General features: G+C 39.4%; 1 protein-coding gene across 4 annotated transcripts in view; it reads right to left on the reverse strand.

Moving 5' to 3' along the window:
- Positions 1 to 6,297: 6,297 nt before the first annotated feature.
- The window catches only part of shisa6b (shisa family member 6b), a 72,325-nt gene continuing 51,384 nt past the window's right edge, over positions 6,298 to 27,238 (reverse strand). The window contains exons 5-9 of one of the 4 annotated variants that reach the window (XM_089015508.1): positions 18,934 to 18,996; positions 17,764 to 17,784; positions 12,301 to 12,453; positions 10,113 to 10,213; positions 6,298 to 8,717 (exon numbers count right to left, since the gene is read on the reverse strand). In XM_089015508.1, the coding sequence (XP_088871634.1) occupies positions 7,857 to 8,717; positions 10,113 to 10,213; positions 12,301 to 12,453; positions 17,764 to 17,784; positions 18,934 to 18,996 (1,199 nt within the window). In that variant the 3' untranslated portion in view covers positions 6,298 to 7,856. Of the gene's footprint in view, positions 8,718 to 10,112; positions 10,217 to 12,300; positions 12,454 to 17,763; positions 17,785 to 18,933; positions 18,997 to 27,238 lie in introns of all 4 variants that reach the window. The other 3 variants (XM_089015509.1, XM_089015507.1, XM_089015510.1) reach the window with 3 other exon arrangements.

A 27,238-nucleotide genomic window follows, 5' to 3' on the forward strand; every position in this document is an offset into this window, starting at 1 on the left:
GCAGCTTCAACTTGACTGTACATCTGTTTTGAAGTATCCTGAGCATCTGACACTTCCTGACAGACACTGTTGAGTGTTTGATTTTGAATGACTGTCCATCCATCCATCCATTCAATTTGTGATCCACTTATCCTTACAGGGGTCGCAGTTATTGGAGGCTATCACCGGATATTTTTTGGAAGAAGGCAAGGGACACTCTGAACAGGTCACCAGCCAAATGCAGGGTACACAAATACACTCAGAGTTAGGGACAATTTAGATCAAGGTGTCAAAGTCAAAGTGTGGGGGCCAAATCTGGTCCAATGCATCATTTTATTCGGCCCACAAAAGCAAATCAAACTTGTGCAATTCCATGATGCTTGCTAAACCAAATTTTCAAAATGTCGCATGTAAACTACAATAACGGTAATTATTGTTGACTTCCAATTTGAAAACTAGTTATTCATTAACTCATCCACTGCCATTCATGAATTTATTCAGGAATTGAAAATATGACGTAGAGCGCCATTCCTGAATTTGTTTGAGTTTTGTTTTTTTCCAGTTTGGGTGCCGATAAAACACTGGCTAGACCTCTGACAATGTTTTTCCTTCCACAAGATGGCAGAATTTCCCTTTATTTCCATTTTGTGAGTTGGCCAAACAGAAGGCAACGCGGTCGCTAACGGGTCATTGTCACTCAAATTGCAGGACCCACTGACTTTTGACTTTTAGGACGACAAACATTCAATGCAGCGTGAGAAACCTTAGACTCTACTTTTATCAGAAAAAAAGTTAATTCTTAAATGATATGGATCTGGAGTTATATGGACTTGAAATGGGGGCAGATGTCCAAAATACAATGCAATGCATCAATATTGATTGATATAGCGTTTTTTTTTTATTTTTTTTTTTTTTATGTTACTTCCGGGTTGAGTGAACGCTGTCACGTGTGGCTGCCGCTGCTCACCCGCAGAAAAAATATCCTCTGACTGTAAAGTTTCCTTGAGAGTTTTGAAAGGCGCTTAGAAATTAAATGAAATGGATTATTATTATTTTAGCACTGTTGTTAAAGCGCTATATGTACCAATATGTATGTATTGCTTTGTATTTTCGACAGCCGCCCTCATTTTAAGCGCATATAACTCCAGACCCATATAATTTAGGTGTGAACTCTTTTTTTTCTGATGAAAGAAGAGAGTCCAAGGTTTCTTGCGTTGCATTGAATGTTTATGTAGTCCTAAAACTCAATATTCTGTGGGTCCTGGAATTCAAGTGACAATGACAAAAACCCTGGCACTGGAGTAGACACATTATTGCACATGTCTGGCAGTGAATGAGTTAATTTGCTGTACGATCTTTATGGAATATGTGGAGGGGATTAATCATTCTAATGGCATCCCCAAATTCATAACCGCATGAGGGAATTGTAACTACAAAGTGGGTCGTGGCAAAAAATGATTTTGACACCCTTGATTGAGAGAGTTTATCCTACCATGCATTTTTGGGGCCAGAGTACCAGAAGAAAACCCACGCAGGCCTAGGGATAACATGCATACTCCACACAGGGAGGCCAGAGATGGAATTGAACCCGGTAATTGAACACTGTGGGGTCGACGTGATAATCGCTCGGTCCAACACACTTCCCAAACTTCACACTAAGGGCGGTTCAGGCCCACCACACAGTCGTTTTCATGGAAAGTGTTGATAAATGACACAATCTTGCCTCAGTTTGTAATATACTATGTCATTCTTACCGCTCACTGGGGATTTGACGGTGACAGACGGAGTGGATTAGGCCACAAAAATTGAGGACAATACAACCCAGCCCCGGCGTTTCACTCGTCGATATGACTTGCACCTCCGCTGTGCAGACCGGCAGCGCAAGGAGCTACTTTTGGCTGTGACTTGTGCCGGAGGTAATTAGCTTTGACAGAGCTGATGAGTTGCTAATTAAATGTTTATCCGAATCTGGCATCTGTCGTAAAACAAATGTCTGTTAGCGGTCTACAATCAGTGGATTATCATAAATAGCTTGGTTTGTAGGAGAGGCTGCGCTTGGGAAGATAAACGCGAAGACGACGGTGGATTGGAAGTAGTTTTTAAGCACTCGGGTAGAAACTAGTTTGACGGTAAAACCACTTACAGCGTGCGTGTTGGCAGATTCCCGTGCCTCATAGTGGCACTGATTATCTTTTGGTTCACTGGCGGTTTTATTTGGGTTTGGTTGCGGTAATTATTTTTGGGTTTTGATATCTTTGTGCATTTGAATGCGAAAAGCATGAAGTCATATCAATTTACGAATCAAAATGTCGAGAGAATTTGCAATAAAGTTTTTGTGTTGCGTTGTTTTCCCTCTTTTTTTTAGTTTGTTTTGTCTTAACATCACAGGAATTAAAAGAAAGAATAATAGGATTGCATTACCCTTTATTCGTCTTGCAGTGGAGAAATTTACACTTCACAGCAACAAAGTTATGGAAGGAAAGGAAGAAGTAGAAAAACAAAATACAGGAACTGCTGTAGAGGCAGCCACTCTCGAGGCGCCATCTTGAAGTCAAAACAACAACAAAAACAAATAATGTGACACAACACAAAAGACACAGACACATTTTCAATCTTAAGCACTATTTGCATCCTCTTTGTTGTATGAAGCTGTTCTAGATGACAGAAGATTATCAGAACGTCCTTTTCACCAGTGGATCATGGACGTCATGGTGAAATGTGCACCGCCACGGACATTGAGGAAAAAGTAACGTTTTTTTTTTTTTTTTTTAAGATCATAAGCATTTTAGATCTGATTAAATGAGCCTTTATTCGTTTCAAAATAGAGACATTTACAGTTCACAGCAGCAAAAACAAAATACAGGAGCTGCTGTAAAGGCAGCCTCTTGACATCTTGTCAAAATTCAAAAGCAACCAAAAAATGTGACAACACAAAAGACAGACAGTCCTTTAATCTTAAGCACTTTCTGCACCCTCTTTGTTGTATGAAGCAGTTCTAGATGGAAGAGAATATCATCAAAGCTTCCTTTTCACCAGTGGATCTGAGATGTCATGGTGAAATATGCACGTCTGCTACAAGCTAAATGTTGAAAGCAAACACGAAGCTGTCGCGTCCGTTGATGAAAAGAAATTCTCTCATATCTCCTGTCCCACGTAAATCTGCTTCAATTCCAAGCTGCGACAGTTCCACATACGCATTGGCGCTGAATGATTATTTCTGTTTACGTTTTGTCTAGTAAAGCCCTACATTGGTGTTTTGATTTTGTCAAAACAATTTCATGAAAATAATACAATGATGTGTGTCTTCCGCCAGATTTCGTCTAGCCTGTATAACAGTCTCATATGCGGGGTGAACCAAGTGAGCCATCTACTAACCTTGTTACACTGCTTACTGGATGAAAAGATTTCTTCAACCGTCATCTGTACTTTTTTGAAGGTGTCAGATGTTTTGCTCCTCATCCAAAAAGCTTCATCAGCGAACTAAACTTTTGCTGGTAGCTCTGGCCCTATATATATCCCTCATGGAAATAGGTGGTGGTGCTAGACCTCTGCTTTGATAGGTGCAAAGCAGGGCCAGAGCTACCAGCACAATTTTAGTTCGCTGACGAAGCTTTTCGGATTAGGAGTGAAACGCCTTACACCTTTAAAGAAGTACAGATGACGGCTGAATAAACCTTTTAATCGTTGGATGACACAGAGCTTACATAGTATTGATACCGCCATTCTGATCAAATGTGTTGTGTGTTAATGGTGTGGATACACTTGGGATCAAGCAGCCATTGTGTGGAAATTATCTGTACCTGGAATATTCTGCAATTTAACCCTTTGAATATACTGTTCATCGACTCCAGCCTGTATTTAGATAACCAAATACATGTACAGTTTAGCCAAAACGTTTCAGAATCACAATCAGAAAGCCTTTAATTGTCCCACAATGGGGAAATTTGCAGTCCAAATCAGGAATTTGAAAGGGGGTGGGAGAGGCTGAAAAGTTAAAAAAAAAAAAAAAGATATTTACTTTAGCAGTAGTTTAGATATGTTGAGTAAACGTTTTGGACACGTTTTTATAGATTTTATTTTCTAAATAGAACTTTCAGGAAGTGTGAAATTGTCTTTCCTTTCCCTCCGTAGCTCCGCCTACAAAATAAGCTGATTGGCAAACGAGCAACATCTGTGCAACCTGGAGATCCTGCTCACCAACTCAACTGCAATGCAGACTGTCTCAAGAGCCACAGAAGGAAAAAAACTTCACAAATAATTACAAAATCGAATATTATAATGTAGGTATCAACATAATTTGGCTATTTTTATGTAAACTGCCCCTCCTCCTAAAAAAATAAGGAAAAACAAACAAGAAAAAGACCCATAGTTGATTTGCATCAGAAAACATGACAGGTTTATTTATTGACTGAAAAAAAGTTCTTACTTCTAACTGTTTACTTTATATTCTAGTGAAACAACTCTTGGATATGACATCTGCAACGCTCAAAGTCAACTTAGAAGTTTGGAAAACGTTCTTGGGTGAGTCTATTCCTTTCTTACTGACTAAATGCTGAATATGTTTTAATATGAGCAGCTTCTTCATAAACTCTGAGTACAGTATGTAGTTCAGTCATCTATTGCCTAATTTTAATGAATCAATTTCACAGTTGAACAATGTCACTTTGGCCTTTTTTTAGGGAGTAAATATTAATATACAACCAAACACACCAAAAACTAAAAACTGAATGTCCACAGCTATCACTGTTTCAGTACATTGTACATGTATTTACACATACATGAATGGAGAGTTCTTTTAACATGTTTTATTAGTTCAATTGTAGTTTGCAGTGAACTGTATTTGACTCAAATGTGTTTCCATTGTGTCTAATGTTGACTTGTTTAAACACCAGAATCTAAATATTACAATGAGATTGTATGTGTTTATTTGTTCGCCTTGCTAGCGATCTATGTGCGGGTTGACAATCATCAGTTTTTGTTTGCCGTGCAATGAAAAATTTGACAGGCCAGTAACATTTCTGAGTAGCAAGTTTATCTATTAGTGCGTGTGCAGTCGCTTTGTGTGTTGCAACAGGCCTTATCTTTACCTATTCTGCTATTGTATTACATTGGATTGCACAATGAGTCATTTTATTGTTGCTGGTCAGTGTATATGTGTGTGTTTGTGTTATTTATGACTCATAATAACTCCCAATGCCAAACAGATTCTCATGAGCAGTGTGCTTGCTATTTGTGTTCTTGTCATGTTGCGATAATGGATGACAATCACTTGGGCTTTGTCAGCAAAGCATTATATGGGTGTCTTATATCAAAAGTACATTCAGTTCTGGTTTTGTGACCAGAATTTCGATCATGAAATGCATGTCCTAATTATTTACCATATTATCCCCTTCAAATGTTGAACCAAACTTGTCGCTCTCCGTCGTCGTCGACGGTTTCTGAAAACCAACTTCACCTCACTGCTCATCTTCAATACAATGTAAAAGTGCAATCTACAGCCTGACCTTAAACCATGGGAGATTTCTAACCCTCAAATCTCTCATGTGCTAATATTTGAAGTCCCCAGCTGTCACTCTCCCTAGAGTAATATCATGTATACTGTATTTCATAAAAAAAAACGCTGTAGAGAACCTGACATTTCTTATTTCCCATTTGCACTTAAATCATTTACTATTTGTATTTTACCTGTCTTTACTTCAACCATATTCCAGGTTCGGAGTAGTTTATCCACCCATGCAGCTGAAATGCCAAATGTCGTGTATTACAGTAGATCCAATATTACCAGTCATGTTCATATGTAAAAGTTCAGTTGAATTATAGAGATTTCCGAGTTCTGTCTTTGCTTTTCATTTCAACTCAAACAATTTAATAGGCTCACCCATAGCCACAGAAAAGGGGGTGGGGGTGGGGGTGCAAGACCCAGTTCTATGTCGAGACGTGACATTTTCACGCCACCAGGAAAGGTCATGAACAGGAAGCGTTGGTCATGGTTGAAGACTATACCTTGTAAAAAGTAATAACCTAAGTATTTTTTATTTTTCCATTTTAGTAGTATGTTAAGTATTTATTTTGCATTTGTAGAGTTATATACAAACGCTCCCCAACTTACGAACGAGATACGTTCCGAACGGTCGTTCGTAAGGTGAATTTGTTCATAAGGTGAATTCGTTCGTAGGGTGAATTCATTCGTAAGGTGAATTCGTCCATAGGGCGAATTTGTTTGTAAGGTGAATTCATTTGTAAGGTAAATTTGTTCGTAAGGTGAATTCATCCGTAAGGTGAATTTGTTCGTAATTTGCTTCAGTGCTATATTTTGTATGGAATGTATGTTTATATACTAGATACTTAGGCTTATATAATTAGTATAAGTAACCTTTATTGGTTTGTACTGAAAAAAAAACATTTAATAAATTATATGCTCCATATAAAGATATGTACAGATAAAACTGGAGAGAAGAATACATATGTTACTGCAAAAATGTTCGTATGTACCGTTGTATGTAACTCAAATGTTCATAAGCAGGGGAGCGTCTGTATAAAATAAAAAAATAAAACTTAATTTGGTCCATTGCTCGAGAATGGTGTGACACCCCCAAAAAATGTGAGCATGGTGTCATCCTTGAATCACATGGTACAAATAATGACACATGACGCAGATAATCCCCAAAATAACAATATTGAATGTTTAGAAAAATATGAATGTTTATTTATCCCTACAAGCATTTTATCACCATCATGTTCAACTTCAGCGATGTCAATGGAACACGGTACACAAGTATGAACAGTGCTATACATGTTTTATTTTTTAATTGTCACACCGTCATTCCGTTTTTCTCTACATACAGATTTGCAAAGACACAGTATTTTTTATCATGTCAGATGCTCAGTTAAGTGGGTTTCTAATCTGAACACACAAAACAGTGATAATTAGCCATTGTTGTTTGAAATAATCTATTTTCAAAAAGACTATTTAATATAAAGTCCATTCAGTTCAGACCGTCCAGGATAATATTTCTACCATAGCTTATTTACAATCATCTACTCGAAGCAAAATAAACAGAAAAAATATCTAGATCATTGTCATGATTTGCTAAAAAAAATGCTAGCGATAACTTAAAAAAAAAATCAGAAACAATATTTTTTCTTTTTAATAATTGTGCATTGTAACCCACATAACCACTTAACGTTTTTAGAAATGGAACATTTGTTAGAAGCACCGGAGTGTCTCTAACATCCATTTCAGCTTCTTGCTTCGAGATGCTTTATAGTTATGAGTAGGACAGAGTGCACAAATGTATTTTTTTATTTCAATCAATGTATTTATATATTTATAAAGTTATTTCACGCAGGTTCATCCAAGCTCTTCATCTGTGTTGCACATCAGAAATCAAGGATAAATTTAGACTGTGGGTATTCTATACGCAAAGCCCTTTAAAATTTGCCAGAATAAAAGCTCATGGATAGATCAAGTTGATTGGCTGGACAAAGGAAAGAGAGGGAGTGGGGGTAAGGGGGCGGGGGGCAGTCCTGACTTCAAAAGACATGGAATGAGGCCGGGGCCTGTGCGTGAGTAGGAGAATAAAGGAGGGAATGATAGTTGTCCGATGAAAGTGTTTTTTTTTTGTTTTAAAATCCCAAATTAAAATAATTTTCAATGTCGTGTACAGTGTATCTCATTTTACCGGTCTCTCATTTTAAGCTAATGGATTGGTTTTAGGACGTGGGTCAAAATCAAATGAAATTCACAACTGTCCTACTCTGAGAGCAATGAGCACATTGGCCGACCAAGGCCAATGACAAGTTTTTGTTTTTTTTGTGTGTTTTTGTTTTGTTTTTGTGTCTGTATGTGTGCAGTTTAGGCACTCGATGGTTGCCGTTTATACTGTCACCTCAGTCTTGCTTCCTGTTCGGTAGTGCTGTGGATGTTGTTGTTGTTGCTGCTGGTGATGCTGCGGAGCATAGTGAAGCTGTTCCACAGTGTGAGTCCGTCTAGCGGCAAACGCCTGCCGCTTAGATACAGTTTGGTTCATCGCTAAAGTGTTGGAATGTGGGGACGCTCCCACTCCGGGAGTTCCAGTGCTCACTCCGCCACCGCCGATGTTATTCGAGGCACTGGGATGGGAGTGCATTTTGGTCATCTTATAGCGATCCAGAAGAGGCGTGGTGGGTATAAAGACGTCAGTGTGCGAGATCGCGCGCGACATGGATTTGTCGCTTCCGTAAAACCCGCCGGAAATACTACTGACCATGCCGCGCTTCAGCGACATCATCAGTTTGTCCGGTGAGAGCAAAGGATCCTGGGATAGAAGGCGGTCTTGTGTGTACAGGCGGTCTTGTGAGTAGAGTCGTTCTTGAGAGTAGTGGCGATCTTTTGAGTAGAGGTGATCCTGTGAGAGAAGTCGGTCCTTGGAGTACATGCGGTCTTTGGTGTACAGGCGGTCTTGGGAAGTATAGCGGTCCTGCGGAAGTAGGCGCTCCTGCGATCGAAGCCGGTCGGCGGAGAGCAGCTGTTCGTCCGACAGGATTCGGCCTCCGTAAGAGGACATACCATTAGGCGATGTGTTGTAATCCTGCTGTGGGACTCTCTGAGGGGACAGAACCCGATCCTGGGACATGGCTCTCTGGACGCGCCGGGGTCTCTGTCTTTGCTGGGACTGTTGTTGAGAGGACTGTGACTGGGGAGTTGACTGCATGATGGAAGACTGCGGAACTTGACTTTGAAGCTGCTGTTCCCGATGCTGGAGAAACAGAGTAAGGATCATTCTACATTCACCTAGCGATTATACATGATCGGGGGTCTTATTATCTTGCTCAAGAGCTTTCTGACGAGCTGACAAGGGCTCATGATCAAGCCCGTAGGATTGTAGTAGGGGAAACGGCTACTTTAGGCACGACTTCTACCACTCTACTAATGATGTTGCCATGTCACAACTTGTGAAAATGTCTCCAGTTCAATAGTCTTGATAAGATAGTCTTTTCTCTTTGGGCACAATGCATACTGGGAAAATCGCTCCCGTGTGACCATTGGTTATCGATGACTTTTCAAAAGGTGTTGTGGGATATATTGAGGACACAATATATGGGATAATCGATACTCACTACATCAAAGGTGTCAGACTCATTTTTTTGCCGCAGGCCACATTGTAGTTGCAGTTTCGTCTCGTGGGCCGTTATGAACATGGTAAAGCCAATAGAATATTTAATCCCCATTCACATATTATGTGCGGAGCGCACAACAAATTCACTCATTCACTGCCAGACATGTACAAAAATGTTTCCACTCCAGTACCAGGGTTTTTGTCATTTTCACTCAAATTCCAGAACCCGAAGAATATTGAGTTTTTAGGACTAAACAAACATTCAATACAGCATTGGAAACCTTAGACTCTCTTCTTTCGTCAGAAGAAAAGTGTTAATTCCTAAATTATATGGGTCTGGAGTTATGAACTTGAAATGGGGGTAGCTGTCCACAATACAATGCAATCCATATACGTATATTAGTTTATATGGCGCTTTAACAACAGCTGAAGCATGGAAAAAAGGAAATGCTGCTCCCTTGTGAAAAAGAAAAACATTGCCATAGGCCATTGTCAGAGCTTTATCGGCACCTAAGCATGAAAATAAAAAAACAGAACAAATTTGGGAATGGCTACGTCATATTTTCAGTTCCCAAATAAATTCGAGAATGGTGGTGAATGAGTTAATTAATAACTAGTTTTTAAATTTGAAATAAAAAATAATGACTGCTATTGTGGCAAACATCATGGAATTTTACTAGTTTGATTTGCTTTCGTGGGCCGAATAATGTGATGTGGTGGGCCAAATTTGGCCCCCGTGCCTTGGCTTTGACACCGTACACAACATAGTCCAAAAATATGGCAGATAAGAGGCTACTGTATACTGTATGTACCGTGTTCGAATTGTTAAAACATGATGTGGTTTCTATTTAATTTGTAGGGGAATTTGTCAGACAGTTTTGTAAGCTGCTTGACAGCCCTACCACATTGAATGATATGAACAAAAATTTGCAGAGAGGGAATGACAACCTCAGTTAAGCCAGAAACATTTTCAAAACTCAAATACAAGACAGAACATTTGCCTTACAGAAGAAAAACCAGCACCCGTTCACCCACCTGGTCTTGAGTGATTTTGAGAACGTGCAGGGGAAGAGTGCCTCGCGCTGCCAGGTCAGGAAGATGTCGCTTACGAGTGTAGTAGTCTTCAACTTCTTTATCTGCTGCAGAGGAAATGAGGAAGGGATAAAAAAAACAGATGCAAGAGTTTGAAGCTTACCGAGAGAATCTCTTCCTGTTGGAAGGTAATGGGGAAGAATGCAGATCAAGAGCAATACATTTTTCATTCCGCAGTATACACTGTCAAGAACATTGAGTTGAAAGATGACAGGTGATATTCCATACCACGCACATATCATTTCCACCTATGTCCTATAGGAGGCTCTGGTTGTCAGGGTTCGGGGGGTGATCTCAAAGGTCACACAAAAGGCGATTCACACATTGTTATACCGCATCAACACGTGGCATCCAGTGCATGCCAAAGTGCATCGAGTAACACCGCACAAATGATGGGTGTATATTCTTGAATGCATTAGTTTTCCCTTGTTTTTAATTTACATAATTACAACATGCCTTCTGACGATTTTTTTTTCCAGACAATCATGGCGGAAAGCACTGTCGCAACAACATGCAAACCATGCAAACAAATGCCATTTTTTAGGACACATACCAATATTAGGTATCATGTCATGCCAAAAAACTGGCCTTATTTTGAAGGTGTCACATATTTAGAGTCTACCAGCTACTATTTATGTCATAAAAATTAAAAACAACATTTTCATCAGCATGATTTGGCCCTATAAGTGCGGCAGTCTGAAACATCGGCTAATCAGCATCTGCATCCAAGAGAGATCTTTCTTCACCATTTTGCGTCCTATGGTTCAATGAAATTCCAAAGTAGCTGCAGTATATGTACACAGGATTGTATAAAAAAATAGGTAAAAGGGAAAACCAAAAACATGATATCAATTACCGGATTTTCCAGTGTATAATGGTGTATTTCCAATGAATGGTGTATTCATATAATGTGCACTGGATGAAGGTTTTCCAAAATGTTATATGTAAATATATAAATGTTTTCATATTTTTAAGGCACACCACATTATAAGGCGCTAAAGACTTGGGTTACACACTATTTCTTCTTCAGGCGGAAATGGCTGCTGACAATAGTTGCGAGACCTGTTGTAGCTCAATATTACTTCACCTATAAGGCACACCTGCGTATAAGGCGCTGGGTCATCTTTTGAAGAAAATGAAGGATTTGGGGCCTTATACACAGGACAATACGGTACAATTATAAAATATAACTGTTAGGGTGTCATTTTAAAACAGGAGCAAATATACACATACCACTCACTCATCGAACCATATTACCATCATTGGAAATAAGAACTTATAATATACAGGTCCACTGCCTGGCGGAACCCCAATTCTTGTTATTCCATTTAAATTGCGATTTGCATTCATAAGCATTCCCTGAAAAAAAGGGGCTCATCTCATTTCCCCCTTCAGCACAATCCGATGCAACTATTGTGACACAACAGAACCTTTTGACCTTTTGCGGTGACGACCGATTTAAAATGATCAGATTCTCAAATAATGATAACCTGATAAGCTCTCCAGTATAGTAAGTGCTGTCCCTTGAAAGGCTTAAAAACACTTCTACTCTTCATATGTCATATTTTGTTGCACTATTCATACCCATCAAAACAAGTGTTTATTGTCCAAAATACAAGATGACAATCCCCTGTCATCTTGCTGTACCGTGCCTGATAGCTAAACTGTAGCCGTGCCTCAGAGCTAAACAAGCGTGAGCAGTAGCGAGCGAGACCTGACGGAAGGCATCGTCGATGGCTTCCCTCACTTTGACTGCGAGCCAGCAGTGAAGTGAAGCAAGAATGATGACATTATACAAACCTGAAGGAATATTTGTGTGTTCCACTTTACGAATGTCATGAGAGGAAAACAACCAAAAGCACCAGTAAATAAATACCGAGCCGCTTCTACGTACGATTAGAGTGCAGTTGTGGAACACAGAAAGTAGAGAATGAAGCATTGTTTTTTTCCTGTTTATAGTTTTGGTCTTGTAGTTTTGTAATCGCTGATGTTATTTCACAAGGGGATTGACGTGATAGCCTTAAAAAAAAAAATCGCTCAAGGTCACGTGAATCGAGGCACCACCCCAAAACGAATCATGCATGACGCCGGGGATCCTGCTGTTGCATCAGTGCTGTGAACTTTGACCTACTCAGTTTCTTCAGGGACGAGAAGCGGTTGAGGTCGGCTTTGACGGCCGCCTCGTAGGAAGGCGGCAGGTGGGACAGACTCTGGAAGGAGCGTGAAAAAGACAGGTCGTAGGGCTCCGTCTGCGAGGTCAGGATGCCACTTATCCGATTGTTGTCTAGAGACACGTACATACATATACAGAGACATAGCAAGGAGGGGGAAAAACGAAATGGGCAGTTCTGACTTCTTTCCAACTTCATCCCCGAAAAAAAAAGTAAAAGCAGAATGACACCATGGAAGACCACCCGCTGAGACGGAAAAAGCAAAGAATCGATTCTTTGTCGGATAAATATTACTCATACGTGTACAGTATATGAATACAAAATGATTTTAAAAGACTTTCAGCAAGCATGATGTGCCGCAGCCGAAAGCCAGAAGACAGAAAACTGCAGCGAATTGTCGATTTTGTCGTACGATGAGGGTTTGCATTTGTGTTTTTGTAAAGCAGTGGGCATACGAAAAATATACATAAATAGACAAACCACTAAATAAATAAATAGGTCAATAAATAAGTAAATAAATAGTTAAATAAAAATAAGCAAACAAAGAAATTAATAAAATACACAACTAGATATATACACAAATAAATAAATAAAGAAATAAAGAAATAGTTAAACAAGTAAATAAATACGCAAGCAAGTAAATAAGTCAATAAATACGTAAGTATGTAAATAAGTAAATAAATAGTTAAATTAAATACATTGGTAAGTAAATAAATATGCAAATAAATAAGTGCATAAATAAGCAAATAAATAAACAAAAATGAATACATGCACAGATAAAAATAAATGAATAAAGACATGGATAATTAAATACATAGTTGAATAGATAGATGACTAAATAAATAAATTCATATATACATACATAAGTAAGTACATAAATAAGCAAATACATAAACGAATAAATTCACAGATAAATAAATAAAAATTAAAAAATAAATTGAAAATAAAATAATAAATAAATAAAACATTTAAAAAAGAAGTTTATCCGCATCAAATACAATCGTCAGGATCCACATTCACTTTTTAAGTAGACTGTAGATTTACTTTTATTATTTCATACCTAATGAGTAAAATATCTTGATCGTGTTGGACCACTGCAGAATCCAAAAATAAAACATTTTTGTCCGCACGTAACTGCACTTCGGGGTAATGCAGACAATTCATAAAAGTGAAGTATTGTTTGATTTTCAAATTGTCTTGACTGTGTGAAAGAGGGCCAATGACAGCTTTTTAGGAACAATTTTGTCCGTCTTGATGAACCACCATTTTGTTCCTTTGATGGGACTGGAATGACAGCATGGCTCAAACATTATGTGGCTAATCTCAGTTGAACACCTGCCTTACTTATTGGAGCGAGCTCTTCCTTTGCCTGGACTTGAGCGAGAAGCACTAAATTTAAGGAACTCTGCCTCAAGGGGAACGGCTGCAGGTTTAGAAAGTCCAACTGGCTTTCGTGACGGCAAAGTTCGGGAGGGTGTAAGGGGAAAAGGGGGTCATATTGTGTGAAAACCCAGCGGGTGCTTGGCGCAGGATGGATTTGATAAGTGACAGGATTTGATAGGTGAAAACAGTGTTCAACAGATTGGGAAAAGAAAAAACAGACAGAGACAATACCACAAACAACAGATGTGTGCCTGGAGAGTGCCCCCCCCATCCCCCAACACAAGCGAGTCATCATCAGGAACGCCCGCTCGGGTGGTGCGATATGATGTCGCAAAAAACAGCAAGGGTGATGCTTTTTTTTTCGACTTTCACCTTTCCCTTTATCGCGCCTTCCCACAAACGCACCCGTTTGCGATCCATCCCCTTGGTCTCCCATCCGCCGCAGACTTGTACGCTCCGTCAATTTTATCTAGCCAACCATGCCGCCACCCACTTTTGCTCCTTAATTCGTACTCGTCCATTTACAAACCCACCTCCCGCTCTCTTTTTCTCACTCTATCTGGTTCTCCCATGTGAGACTCTGTGGAGCGGCTCAGAGCTGCGCCCCCCCGACCAGACCAAAGACGCCAATGAACAGATAAAAATAACGCTTTTGGTAACGGTTTTGTGATGGAGGGTAGGAAGACAGGAAATCATTGGTGATACGCAAAAAAAAGGATAAAGGGGCCAGCAAAATGATGACGGTAGAAAGAAATACAGTGAAATGAGGAAGAAAACTTAAGCGCGAACAGCAGGGGGGCAACAATGGGGGTTCTCAGGTGCTGGAAGGACTGAAATCAATCAGGGATGACTTGGCTCGGGTTTGGCGATAGTGTTCTCGATAGGAATGTCATGGCAAAGAGACGCAAGACAAGGTGACGGCGCTCAAATACAATGACTTGACATTTAAAAATGTCAGATATGTCTTTTAGTTAACAAATCTATCCGCCAAATGATGCCGTGACATGCATGTTTTCGGAAAGGTGGCTTTGTATACATTTTAGCAAGCAACGAAATCGGATCCAGCCTCGTAATTGAATTAAAATGGAAAATTGCTCATGTTTTTTTTCAAGTTACGACAATGTGACTTATTTTGGATGATTCTTTTTCATAGTCTTGGCCTTATGACAAGATAAAACGTTTTTGACACAAGTCGTTCAGGCCTTGAGGTGACGTGACAAGTCGCATATAAAAATGCCATATTTTATTTTCTTATATCAAATTCAAGATAAATGTGCCATTTTTGTATCGCACAGTAGAACAATCCAAGTATTTAAAGATGACTACATACTCATTTAACATGCCAAGACAAACTATCAACAGAGTAGTATTATTCTAAAACCGCATTATGTTTTAATGCATTTGGAAATTTTTTTATTAATTCAACAGATTAAATAATTGCCATTTACAGTAAAGTCTCGTTATATCGATATCGGATATATCGATAGTCCCGGTTATATCGATACTATTTCTATGCACGCACGGAGAAAATTACATGCAAACAGGGTCGGATATATCGATAGTCCCGGTTATATCGATATTTTTTCGGACTCCCTTGAATATCGATATAACGAGACTTTACTGTATCACAAGCTATTTTTTTGATCGACTTCATTAACTCATTCACTGCCAGATGATGTGCAAACGTGTCGACTCCTGTGCCAGGGTTTTTGTCATTTTCACTAAAATTGTAGAGCGTAAGAAACCTTAGACTCTCTTCTTTAATCAGAAAATAACAGTTAATTCCTAAATTATAGAGATATTTGAGCTTGAAATGGGGGCGGCTGTACAAAATACAATACTATCCTTACATATCGATTTATATAGCGCTTCAACAACAGCTGAAGCAGTAACAAAGCGCTAACGGGGACAAAAGGCAAATGGTGCACCTCTGTGGAAGGGAAAAATAGTGCCAGAGGTCTGACCAGCGCTTTACCCCGCAAGAAAATGACAAAACCCGAACAAATTCAGGAATGGTGCTCCACGTCATGTTTTAAATTCCCAAATACATTTGGGAATGGCAGTAAATCAAAAGGGGCCCTTGAGCGCAATATTTTTTGCTCACTCCCGATATAGGCAAAAGGTGCTAGCAAAGCATAAATATTTTTTTTTAATTATTTTTTCATTTATGTATTCATTTATTTATTTTTATGTATTTATATTTGTTTTTGTTTGGTTGTTTTTATGTATTTGTTTGTTTCTGTGTTTATTTATTCATGATCATGCCTGTTTTTATACTACTACTACTACTACTACTAATAATAATAATAATAATAATAATAATGGTAATTATATCATAGTTATAATTGTCAACAGGAAATTGTTTTTCCTGTTGTATTAATAGTACCACTAGGAAATGGAATCCCAATGTTTTCATTGTGTTACATTTCCCTTTCCCTGACTAACTAAAAGAAATTCGACCCATCAGACATTCAAGACGCAAACCACCAGGACTATCCGATCCGACACAATGTCTTATCCCGGATTCACGACGCGCAGGTGAAAACCTGCCCAGCTCACTGGCAGGTGTGTAGAAAAGGCTTGTTCAAAGACAAGTACAAGGAATCCTGGAACAGGTGGTGTGAACCCCACAGAGCCCTGACCCCCACATCATCCAAGCAGTTCGGCTAACATGGAGACAGACGCAAACAAGTGTGACCCAAAATCCACAGACGAAACGAGGCTTGAAACGAGCACTTTTTTAATGTGGCGGCATTAGGAATATTTAGGGGATTATGACCAAAAAAAAATGTCACTGTGCCAAAACTCTGTCATAACACCTCTTTCGTATCTGAGAAGAATTCCCTTTCCCAAATATACCGTATTTTCCGCATTATAAGACGTACCTAAAATTATTCTAGGATCTCAAAAGCCGATCAATATTCTCATTTTAACATAGTATTTCAAATGTTCTGTAAAGCCCTTTGTTACAGCTTCAGCTTGATATAAATACAACTACATTCTATTGTAATAATAATAATAATAATGATAATGATGATAATAATAAATAATAATAATAATAATAATAATAATGATTAAAAATGATAATAATAATAATAATAATAATAATAATTGTCTTTAGCATGGGACCATCTAGTGAATGCATAACAACTGCAGCTACCCTTGTAGCTTCTGTCCTATGTACTTTAAAATGTGGTGCACCCTTGATATGAAATCTGTTTTAAAATACTGTATTTTCCGGTGTATAAGGCACACTCAAAAGCCTTAATTTTCTTCAAATAATAATAATAATAATAATAATAATAATAATAATAATAATAATAATAATAATGGTAATAATAATGATAATAAGAATAAATAATAGTAATTCATTACATTTTAAGCGCCTTTCAAAGCTCTCAATGACACTTTACAGTCACAGACAAGCATAGGTACGATAATAAATAAAATACAATCACAGATAGAATACAATAAATAAAATAAATACAAAAAATAATAAATAAAATACCAATTCTAAATAGAAACGAGGGAAAAGGATGATCCTACGCCTTATACGCAGGTGCGCCTTATGTGTAACCCCAGCCTCTACTGTCGCGCCTTATAATATAGTGTGCCTTATATGTATTTAGAAAATGTATGTATTTATACTTATGTATTTATATATTATATATATTTATAGTCCGGTGCACCTTATATATGGATTTTTTTTGAAAATACACTCCGTTCATTGAAGGTGCACCTTATGCACCGAAGCACCTTATACTGCGGAAAATATGGTAAATGTAATAATATCGGAAGGTTTTAGTTTTTTTATGGTTTGACCTAACATAGCAAGTGTTTGTGGAATTTACTAACAAAAGGAACAATCTGAAAACTGTTTCGTTCAAATGCTTTTTTTGTGCTTGTGTACAACAGCCTAGATTGGTCATCTGGTTCCCTGGGTCTGACAGACACAAAACAAATAACAGTTTTTTTTGGTAGAACACATAAGGGGGGGGGGGGGTGTATGGTGACACAAATGTCATTCCAGTTGAACTTACCACGCCTCAATGATCGGTGGGCTACCAAAACCAAGTAGAAAAAAAAAAGTTCAGTCACAACTATGACATAAACATAGGCGACTTCATATTCAGCACAGCTTGCGACGAAAGCCTCCCACCACCCCCTTTTTTATATCTTCCAGGCTTGTGATAAAGCAAATGCAAATGATGTGCATTTTCTGTGCTATTTCCCTACATGTTTGTCACGGGCCACTGGGAGTTTCTTGGCAGTGGACTTAATCTTGGGGAGGAAAAAAAAACTTAAGTGCTTCAATGTGAAGCCTATCAGATAGTGTTCTGTTAGGGGTTTTGTACTTGATGTGTTGTTGGAATTGCCTTTTCATGTTTTACATACATAAAGTTGAAAAAAAAACACTCTCTCTCTCTCTCTCTCTCTCTCTCTCTCTCTCTCTCTCTCTCTCTCTTTCTCTCTATATTTATACATTACACACACACACACATATATATATATATAATGTAAAGTGTCCTTGAGAGTTCTCAAAGGCGCTTAGAAATTAAATGTATTATTATAACACATATCTATAGATATACAGTATCTATACACAGTATATATATATATATATATATATATATATATATATATATATATATATATATATATATATATATATATATATATATATATATATACTTGTTGGAGATTGCCCCTTTCCTCCATCTTCACTGTGTATCCTTATGCAACGTAGCCAATTAGCGACCAAGGTGGGGTAAGCGGGGGAAATGCAGTCATTAGGACAAATGTATGAGTGACAGCTGTAATAGAAAACAATTTCCCTTGATGCGCCGCCACAGCGTTGCATAAGGTTACGGTGATCAACTTTTTGTTCTCCGATAACAGTGGGGGGGGGGGGGGGGTGTTGAAGGTTTCATACGGACCGTCAGCCAGGGGACGGGCTGACCTAGAGCCAATTATTTTTCATTCTCGGATATGGTCAGTAGTTGCTTCCTGCTTCAACAATCCCACCTTGTCGAATACATAGGACGTTTATTTCCAATTGCAGTGATACACAGCATAGATTGAACATAAGACGTTGTTTTGAACACGTCAAGCTTTGTAATCAGGTTAATAAGCAAGCCGACGCCTTTATGTCAGACATTGATCTATGAATTGAGTCGAATGATGCCATCCCGCCCTCTAGTTTGTCTTACCATTCTTAGGAGTGCGTATGGGGCTACTTAGAGCCACATGGTTATAGTTGTGCGGATGGCTACCTGCAATGACAAAAAGCAATGATATAACTGTTCAGTGTTCATGGGGGAGAAAAACAACGCTCTGTTAGATGCACGGGAATGACAATGAAATATATTCAAAGGTGTCAATATTAAAATGAAATTGATTTAAAAAAAAAAAGATGAACATTTAAAAACATGTTCTGCAAAAAAAATAACCAAGCTCCAAATATGGTCTTGAAGGGATTTACCACATCTGCGGTCATTTCTTCACTTCCCACCTCGTTTCTCTGTGCACATGGCAACAGTATAATCAGCGCCGACGCACTGCTGCGTTGCCGTGCGGGAACCACGGTGGCTTTAATTTGCACTTGGGAGAATAAACAAACGCTTTCCCTATACATCATCCATCGTTTGCGCTCGGCGGGGCAGTCACGGCTGGACACCGCGGTGTGGAGGCGCTTCGGAATGAAAGATGGGACCTTTAGTAAGCCCGTTTGCTTGAAGAAAGTTGATGAATGACAGTTATTCTCAGCGGTGTGTTGAAACCCTTTTTGTCATTTGTATGTCTGAGTCACAGAAAGAACGGTTAGATGGAGAACGCCGTCGTAAGAGTGTTGTGCTGGCGACACTTCATTTGCTGTCTGCTGCTGTACCCCCTGTTTAAAAATACATTACAGCCAACTGCTGAAACATCCATTTACATCTATCACACAAGTGACAGAGGACAAGGGAAGCCGGGCACTCTCATAGTGTGCGTTCCAATATTTGCCTTGTGTATGGAGATAGATGGCATGTGTATTCATAATGTTCCTTTTCCTCTTTTTTTACTCCTCCACCCTTTGGAAACTTTATAAGATATCATTAACGCATTCACTGCCAGACGATGTGCAAAAATGTGTCCACTCAGGTGCCAGGGTTTTTGTCATTTTCATTGAAATTGCCTGACCCACAGAATATTGAGTTGTAGGACTACATAAACATTCAATTCAGAGTAAGAAACCTTAGGCTCTCTTATCTAATCAGAAAAAAATAGTAATTCCTAAGTTATATGGGTCTGGAATTATCTAAGCTTGAAATGGGGGTGTCTCTACAAAATACAATACATACATATTGATTTTTTATAGTACTTAAACAACAGCTTAAGCTGTGACAAATCACTAACATGGACAAAAGGCTATCAGCTATCTTTTAGCTGTCTAGCTGGCTCGCTAGCTATCTGGCTAGCTATCGTTTAGCTATCTAGCTGGCTAGGTAGCTATCTTTTAGCGACTGTATCCTATGACTGTAAAGTGACTGAGAGTTTTGAAAGGTGCTTCTAAATGAAATGTATTATTATTAATGTATCTATTAGCTAGCTAGCTTTCTATATATTTGAGTTACTTTGGGGTTGAGTGAACGCTGGCGTACGTGGCTGCCGCTGCTCACCCACAGAAAACTTACATCCTGTAACTGTAAAGTGATTATATGGGTCTGGAGTTATTTGAGCTGGAAATGAGGGTGGCTGTCCAAAACACAATGCAATTCATACATATTGGTTTATATAGCCCATTAACAACAGCAGAATCTGTAACAATGCGCTAACATGGAAAAAATGGAAATGCTTTCCCCTTCTGGAAAATACTAACATTGCCAGAGGCCATGGCCAGCGCTTAATCGGCGTCCAAGCATGAAAAAAAACAAACCCGAACAAATTTGGGAATGGTGCTCTACGTCATATTTTCAATTCTCGAATAAATTTATGAAATGGCAGTGAATGAGTTAAAGAAATCAGATTTTTTTTTTTGGGGGGGGGGGGGGTGACAGGTTGTTATTCCTAAGCGTTGAGTCGATCTGCAAATCTGATGTTCTCTGTACAAGACTGCTTGTTTTTCAAAATACCAAGCCTGTGATACTTCTTCCCAAGACCTGTCTGCCTGTTTCGAAACATTTTCTCGCGTCTTCGGAAAGAATAAACACAAACCCTTAGGGGGAAAATGGCTGTAACAAAATGTTCCTCTGAAAATCCATCCATTCATTTTCTGATCCATTTATCCTCACAAGAATCAAGGGGTATGCTGGAGCCTATTCTAACAGTCTTCGGGCAGTAGGCAGGGAACATCCTGAACTTTTGTCCAGTCTATCTCAGGGTATACATGGACACATTTCCGGACTCTTGCAAAGGTAGTCACAATCTGGAGCCGAAATTGAACCCTGCAACTCTGCGTTGTGAGGCCAACGCGCTAACTAGTCGACCACTAGGCCGCCTACTCTGAAACTATCCTCATTAAAAACAAGTTACAGATCACGAAGCGATATTTTTCATTCATTATAAAAATATGTATCGGCGATCCAGAGAAAAGCTGATCTGAGTCAAAATATATGTCATTAAGAGCCAGAAGAGCCATGCTCAGGACTGGTGTAATCTTAGCTCCAATTAGATAAAGTGCACGCTACTCGGGATAAGTCCTTGCATCACCCCTGATCTCTAAAAGCCATAAGGTTGTTTAACATCTCGATACTTCATCGCAGCCTCCTTGAACGGACATTTTAAAATAACCTTCTCGCTCAGTGTGTCAACGACCGTGAAGGTTAACGAAATGGAACTAAGTAAAAAGGTCTGGCGTCCCTCAGTGTCCATTACTTATTGCCATCATCATCAGCTTAAACTGCTGTGGTTTTAATCACATAGCTGATTAACGGTGATTGACGTGATTCCCAGATTGTTGGGTTAAACAGGGTCCCCCATCTAAATTGCTAAATGGATCATTTCAAGCACATACTAGGTCGCAGCTGTGTGTATTCCGACCGCCGCAGTCAAATGCAGAGGCCAAATTAAATGTAAAACCTGTCGCGTAGGGTGCAGCGGTGTTCCGGTTGCCCAATGATTACTCACTGCATTTTTTTAAACGTATAACTGCTTCCCCCTGCAAACGACTTTGCATAATAGCATCCAGATGGCACACGAGTGACTCAGTCATCTGACATTTTACGCGCTCTTTTGTGGCGCATCGCATCGGGATACAGCACTTTAGAGGCAAGCGGGGGCCACCGGGAGCCGACAACTAAACACTTTAGGCCTTGCGCCGTGGTTAACTAAGCAAAATTGATTGAAACTGCTTGCTTGAAAGTACTGCGGAAACCAGAATCGCATTGATCTGAAAATTTGCATTCAAACAGACAGTTGGCCTTGATATCCAGACGGCTTCGCCTTAAAGGACAACCAACGTCTCCGGACAAGTTGTGTCCATAATTTGTAAAATGGCTTCAAATGACTTCTACTGAGCGTATTTTACAAAGATTCCACCGCATATAGCTATATTTTATGTTTTAAGACTCGCGCTGGATATTCAGGAAGTCTTGTTTTTGAGTTGGTGACGAGTCCTCACGTTACGTCATGAAAGGACCCCCCCCCCACCGACAAAAAGACACATTGTAGCAGTCCATCACGTCAATGTATTTTGCTGTACTGTTTGTCTGAAAACCTTGATGTTGCACCCAAAAGCCGCCAGAAGAGGGCGACCAAGCTCCATGGAAGGAATTTATCAGCCTGTGGAAATGGGCTGATTCATTCCTCATGGGAGCTGGTCGCCATTTTTGGGTGCGACATTCCCCCTGCCCGTTTGCCTCAAAATGACACGGAAAAAATTATTTAATCGATTGCAAACTTGTATGCTTTCCTCTTCAGAACTATTTGAATCATATTCATAACTGGATATGTAACAAGAAAGCATATTCTCTGAATCTGAAGCCATTGTTTTGATTGTTCAGCAATGCAAGACGTCTTGGCGTGACGTCACGAACTGGGGCCGGGACTTTCTGAAAATGCCCAATGCGCAGCTCCATTTTTTTGCAGATTTTGGACACTTTAAGTCATTTTTATTGGTGTTTTGTATTTGAATAAAAATATCATACTCCGTGTTTTGGGTATTTTATATGCTATAAAACGTTTTTCTGATGTCAGTTAAGAATTAAAAAAGTGATGTCGGTTGTCCTTTAAGGTTTCTAATGTGCGGGTGTACTGTAACGTTGTTTTGGAGACATTGCGAGGGAAGTCCTGAAGTAATAATAACAATTTAAAAAAGGTTGATCTTTACATGGTGGTAATGGGAGCTAGAGGGTAGACCCTTTCCACACAACACACGCAATACAAGAGTTGTGAATTGTACAGTATTTGCCGCACTACGGGAACACCTAAAAGCAGTATTTTTTTCTTTCAAAAGCCGACAATGCACTCTATAATTCGATGGGCCTTCTATATGGAGCAATATTGTAATTACTAGGAAGGAAAATTGTTTTATCACAGCTGCAGCAATTGTGAAAAACTCTCGAACAATCACAATGTATTGTGTTGTATTCCCTTTAGTGTATCTTTATCAAGGCTAGAGGATGCAACACGCTGCTATTGTTGCCTTTTTGTGCCTTCTAATGCAGTGCACCCTATATATTCAAACAGTTTTCATCTAAGGTGTACCTTATACAATGAACTGCCTTATATTACGGAAAATATGGTATGTATGTATTTGGAAATATTTATCTCCCACCTGCATCCTCAGTTCACGCTCTTCATCTCTGTTCCAACAAACCTTTCCCCGGTCTTCTCTTAAGTTGAGTTACTTTTCTCTTTTTGTATTCAGTACTTGTTATCTTATTTGATTTGTGACCTTTTTGTCAAGCTTCTAAATCTTCCCTGCCTGACAGTTTTATTTTTGTTGAGCAGTTGTTTCAAGATATATTTGAAATGCAATAGTTTGCACAAAGTTGAAAGGTTTTCTGTCAAAGGTGGGGTCCGTCATTGTGACGGAACGCTGTTTCTTACACTTGCACGCCGAGACAACCTGTCTTTGGATGCGTTTGTTTACGCGCTAGACAATGTAGCGAGTTGAAAAGGTGCTTTTCGAGATGGAGTTTCATGCACATCTAGTTTCAAATGCCACAGCACATTGTTGATGGCTATGAAATTCCGAGATTATTGTGCTGTTCGACAGTCTGTGACTGGATGGATGCATGACTTGAAGAGCCTCGAAGAAAGGACGTCAGTGCAGAGCGCCGATGCGTATGTGGAACTGTCGTGGCATGGAATTGAAGTGGATTTACGTAAGGCAGGAGATGTGAGACAGTCTCTTTTCGTCAATGGATGCTACAGCTTTGTGTTTGCTTTCAACATTGAGCTTGTAGCGGACGCGTAATTTCACCATGACACCCCTGATCCACTGGTGAAAAGGATGATTTTCTCCTCTCCTCTTTCATCTAGTACTGATTCATACAACAAAGGGGGTACAGAAAATGCATAAAATTGAATGACTCTGTCTTGTGTTGTGTCACATTTGTTATTTAGTTTTTGTTGTTGTTTTGACTTCAAGATGGCGCCATGAGAGTGACTGCCTTGATAGCAGATTCTTTATTTTGTTTTTCTACTTTTTCCTTTCCTTTCCTCTTACTTTCACCACTTTGCTGCTGTGAAATGTACATTTTTCCACTGCAAGACTAATCGGAATCAAGTATAATCCAATCCTATCAAAAATTACCAGATTCAGCTCATAGATGAAAACGACTTTTTCAACACAACGGACACATTGATTTGTGGTAAAGCTTTATCTTAATGGAGTCATGGAAATTTCCATACAGTATGAATTGTGCAGTTTCGTTATTATTTACACCACCAACTGTCATTTAAATATTTAGTATTGTCATAGCCTAGGTCTTGTGATTAATATGGATGCAATTCTTACACCAAATGTAGGCCATGTACAATTGTCAAAAGGCTGATTATCACGAGAGGCGCAACACAATGAAAAGTCCAAAGGCAACCGTAGGAAAAATCCATCAATAAATAAATACATAAGTAAGCACATAAATAGATAAATAAACAAACAATACAGTATATATAACTGAACACAAAAATAATTACGAAAACAAAATAAATATAACTAAATGAATAAATAGATAGATAGGTAGGTAGGTAGGTCGTTAGGTAGATAGGTAGGTAGATAAATACAACTAACAAAGTGAATGAATGAATAAGTAAATAAATAAACAAACAAATACATACAGCACATACGTACATACAGTACATAAATACAGTAGAAATATGCAGTGCATACACACAATGCATACTTACAGTACGTACATACAATGCATATCTACATACATACATACATACATGCATACACGCATGCACGCATACACACACACACACACACATACACACACATACACACACACATACATACATACATACATACATACATACATACTGTCATACTCTATACACATACATACAGTCAGACAGTCATTAATACATAAACAATTACATAATTCAATACATATATAAATATATACGCATACATACATACAGAAAATAAATCTGAAAGAAAAAAAAGTAGTACACACACCTCTTCTGGGGCTAAACTGAAAAAAAAACTATTAAGCACAATATTTGTGTTTGTTTGTTTTAAGCGAAATCTGGTGGAGCGCTCAAATATAATGAGACAAAAAGGCAACAGGGGGCCAGTGACCAAAGAGCAGCTTTTCAATCCTTCATTCCTCAGCACTCATCGCAGATCTCACAGCGTCACGCTCAGCTCTTGACAACGCTCCGCTTCCCAACCTGGCTCTCCAGAAACCCCCTGCCATCCCATTAGCTCTGCCAAGTGGAGCTGTTGGATTTCCGAAGAGCCCTGAGAAGGTCGAGCTTTTATTGAGCTTTTCCTGTCTGCACGTCTACGCCCGCGTGTGACTCCGCATGCGTGCGCGAGTGTCGAAAGTGCGTTCAGTGTGAATGCGGTTGTCTGTATCCCACTGCTTCTGTTGACAGCCCGGTGACGCTTGTGCGCCCATGACCTCCTCTTGCAGCATAGAAAAGGGAAACCACCAAGGGCTTGACATTTAACAACTGACAAAGACTGTTCACATTTTACCGCAGAATGGTAACTACCATGATAGCCTCACTTTGGGAGGGAAGGCGACAAAGCTTTAGGCCCCTGGACAGTATCAGCTTGAGCCCCTGATTGATATCCCGAGCAGCCACCATTGATCATATATGGTGATAAAAGTATTTCCAGATGGTTCTGCTTATCAGTTTATCTAATATCTACTAATGAGAGGGGGGGGAAAGCAATGATGCGGATATCATTCCACATTCATAAGTAAAGTCGGGAACGAGCTATGGGTTGCGGTGCCCCTCACAGCCTTTCCAAGTGCAATACAATCCTACTTTGGCCTGTTTCTTTGTCCATTTCCAATAAATAATGCCCTTTACCTCATAACTCACAATCACCCCCAAGACACCGCAGGCCAAGTGGTTCCTTGACTTGACCGTGCCTCTCCATCTTGAGAAATGCACTCTGATCGTCTCAGCAGGGGAATGGGGAAGGGCAAAAGGTTGAAGTGGACCTCATAGCAGTTCATTTTGAAACGTGATTCGCCATGAACTCACCTGGTCTAGTGTGACCCTGTGTATTACAAGGTAATAAGAGATCCATTTTTATTGAAGCTGAGCCCGGCGATGTTCTTATAGCGCCAACACACTTTCGCTCTCTTCCGACACCTCAAAGCCGAAGTGGCATACTTTTTTTTTGTACAGGTAATAATCAAACAGTGGCACACTGTGATATTGCCTTCGGATGTGCCATCTAACAATTCATGTTCCTCTGTGGACCTGTGTGTGCGCGTGTGTGTGGGTGTGTTTATATTTGCACTATAAGGCGCTTCGGAGTGTAAGGTGCACCCACCCTTGATGAATTGCCTATTTTAAAACTGTTTTCAAAGTGGCAGACCGTCAAGGCCTGCAAAGCCTTCTCTGCTGGCCTAATACGGACTGATGTTCATGATATTTTGTCCATGAATTCTTATCAAATAATTCCAAATTGTCTTTCAGCTTCCTTTCATTACTTTTCCCCTGAAGCGCTGCTTACAGACGTGTGTTTTCGTATTTGAGCATTTATCCAATCACATTTCAGCCATCATTTTTTTTATCAGGGTCAGAAATCGACCTGGACGCCTTCATAATTGGTTCTGCAGGCACTGGAGCATCAAATGTATCGATCAAACTGTTGCTCTAACCAATCAGATTACGAGTTGGGAACCCAAAGGGGGTACCAACGCCTTCTTGAAGGTAGAGTTTTCGCAAAGTATTATTGGCTAGTGACTAGACCAGTTGCGAAAACTGGTCTGATCACTCGCTACTCGTGACGAGACTGGCCAGAGCTAGCACACTGTATCTTTAGCAAACTGCAGAAGCAAATATATTTTTTTGGTGTTGATTTAGTAGCGGTTTTGTCAAACCACAACGGCTGAAGGACTG

Source organism: Hippocampus bargibanti, linkage group LG15, assembly GCF_051943395.1.
Source record: "Hippocampus bargibanti isolate YZ-2025 linkage group LG15, ASM5194339v1, whole genome shotgun sequence".
NCBI classification, from domain to species: domain Eukaryota; kingdom Metazoa; phylum Chordata; class Actinopteri; order Syngnathiformes; family Syngnathidae; genus Hippocampus; species Hippocampus bargibanti.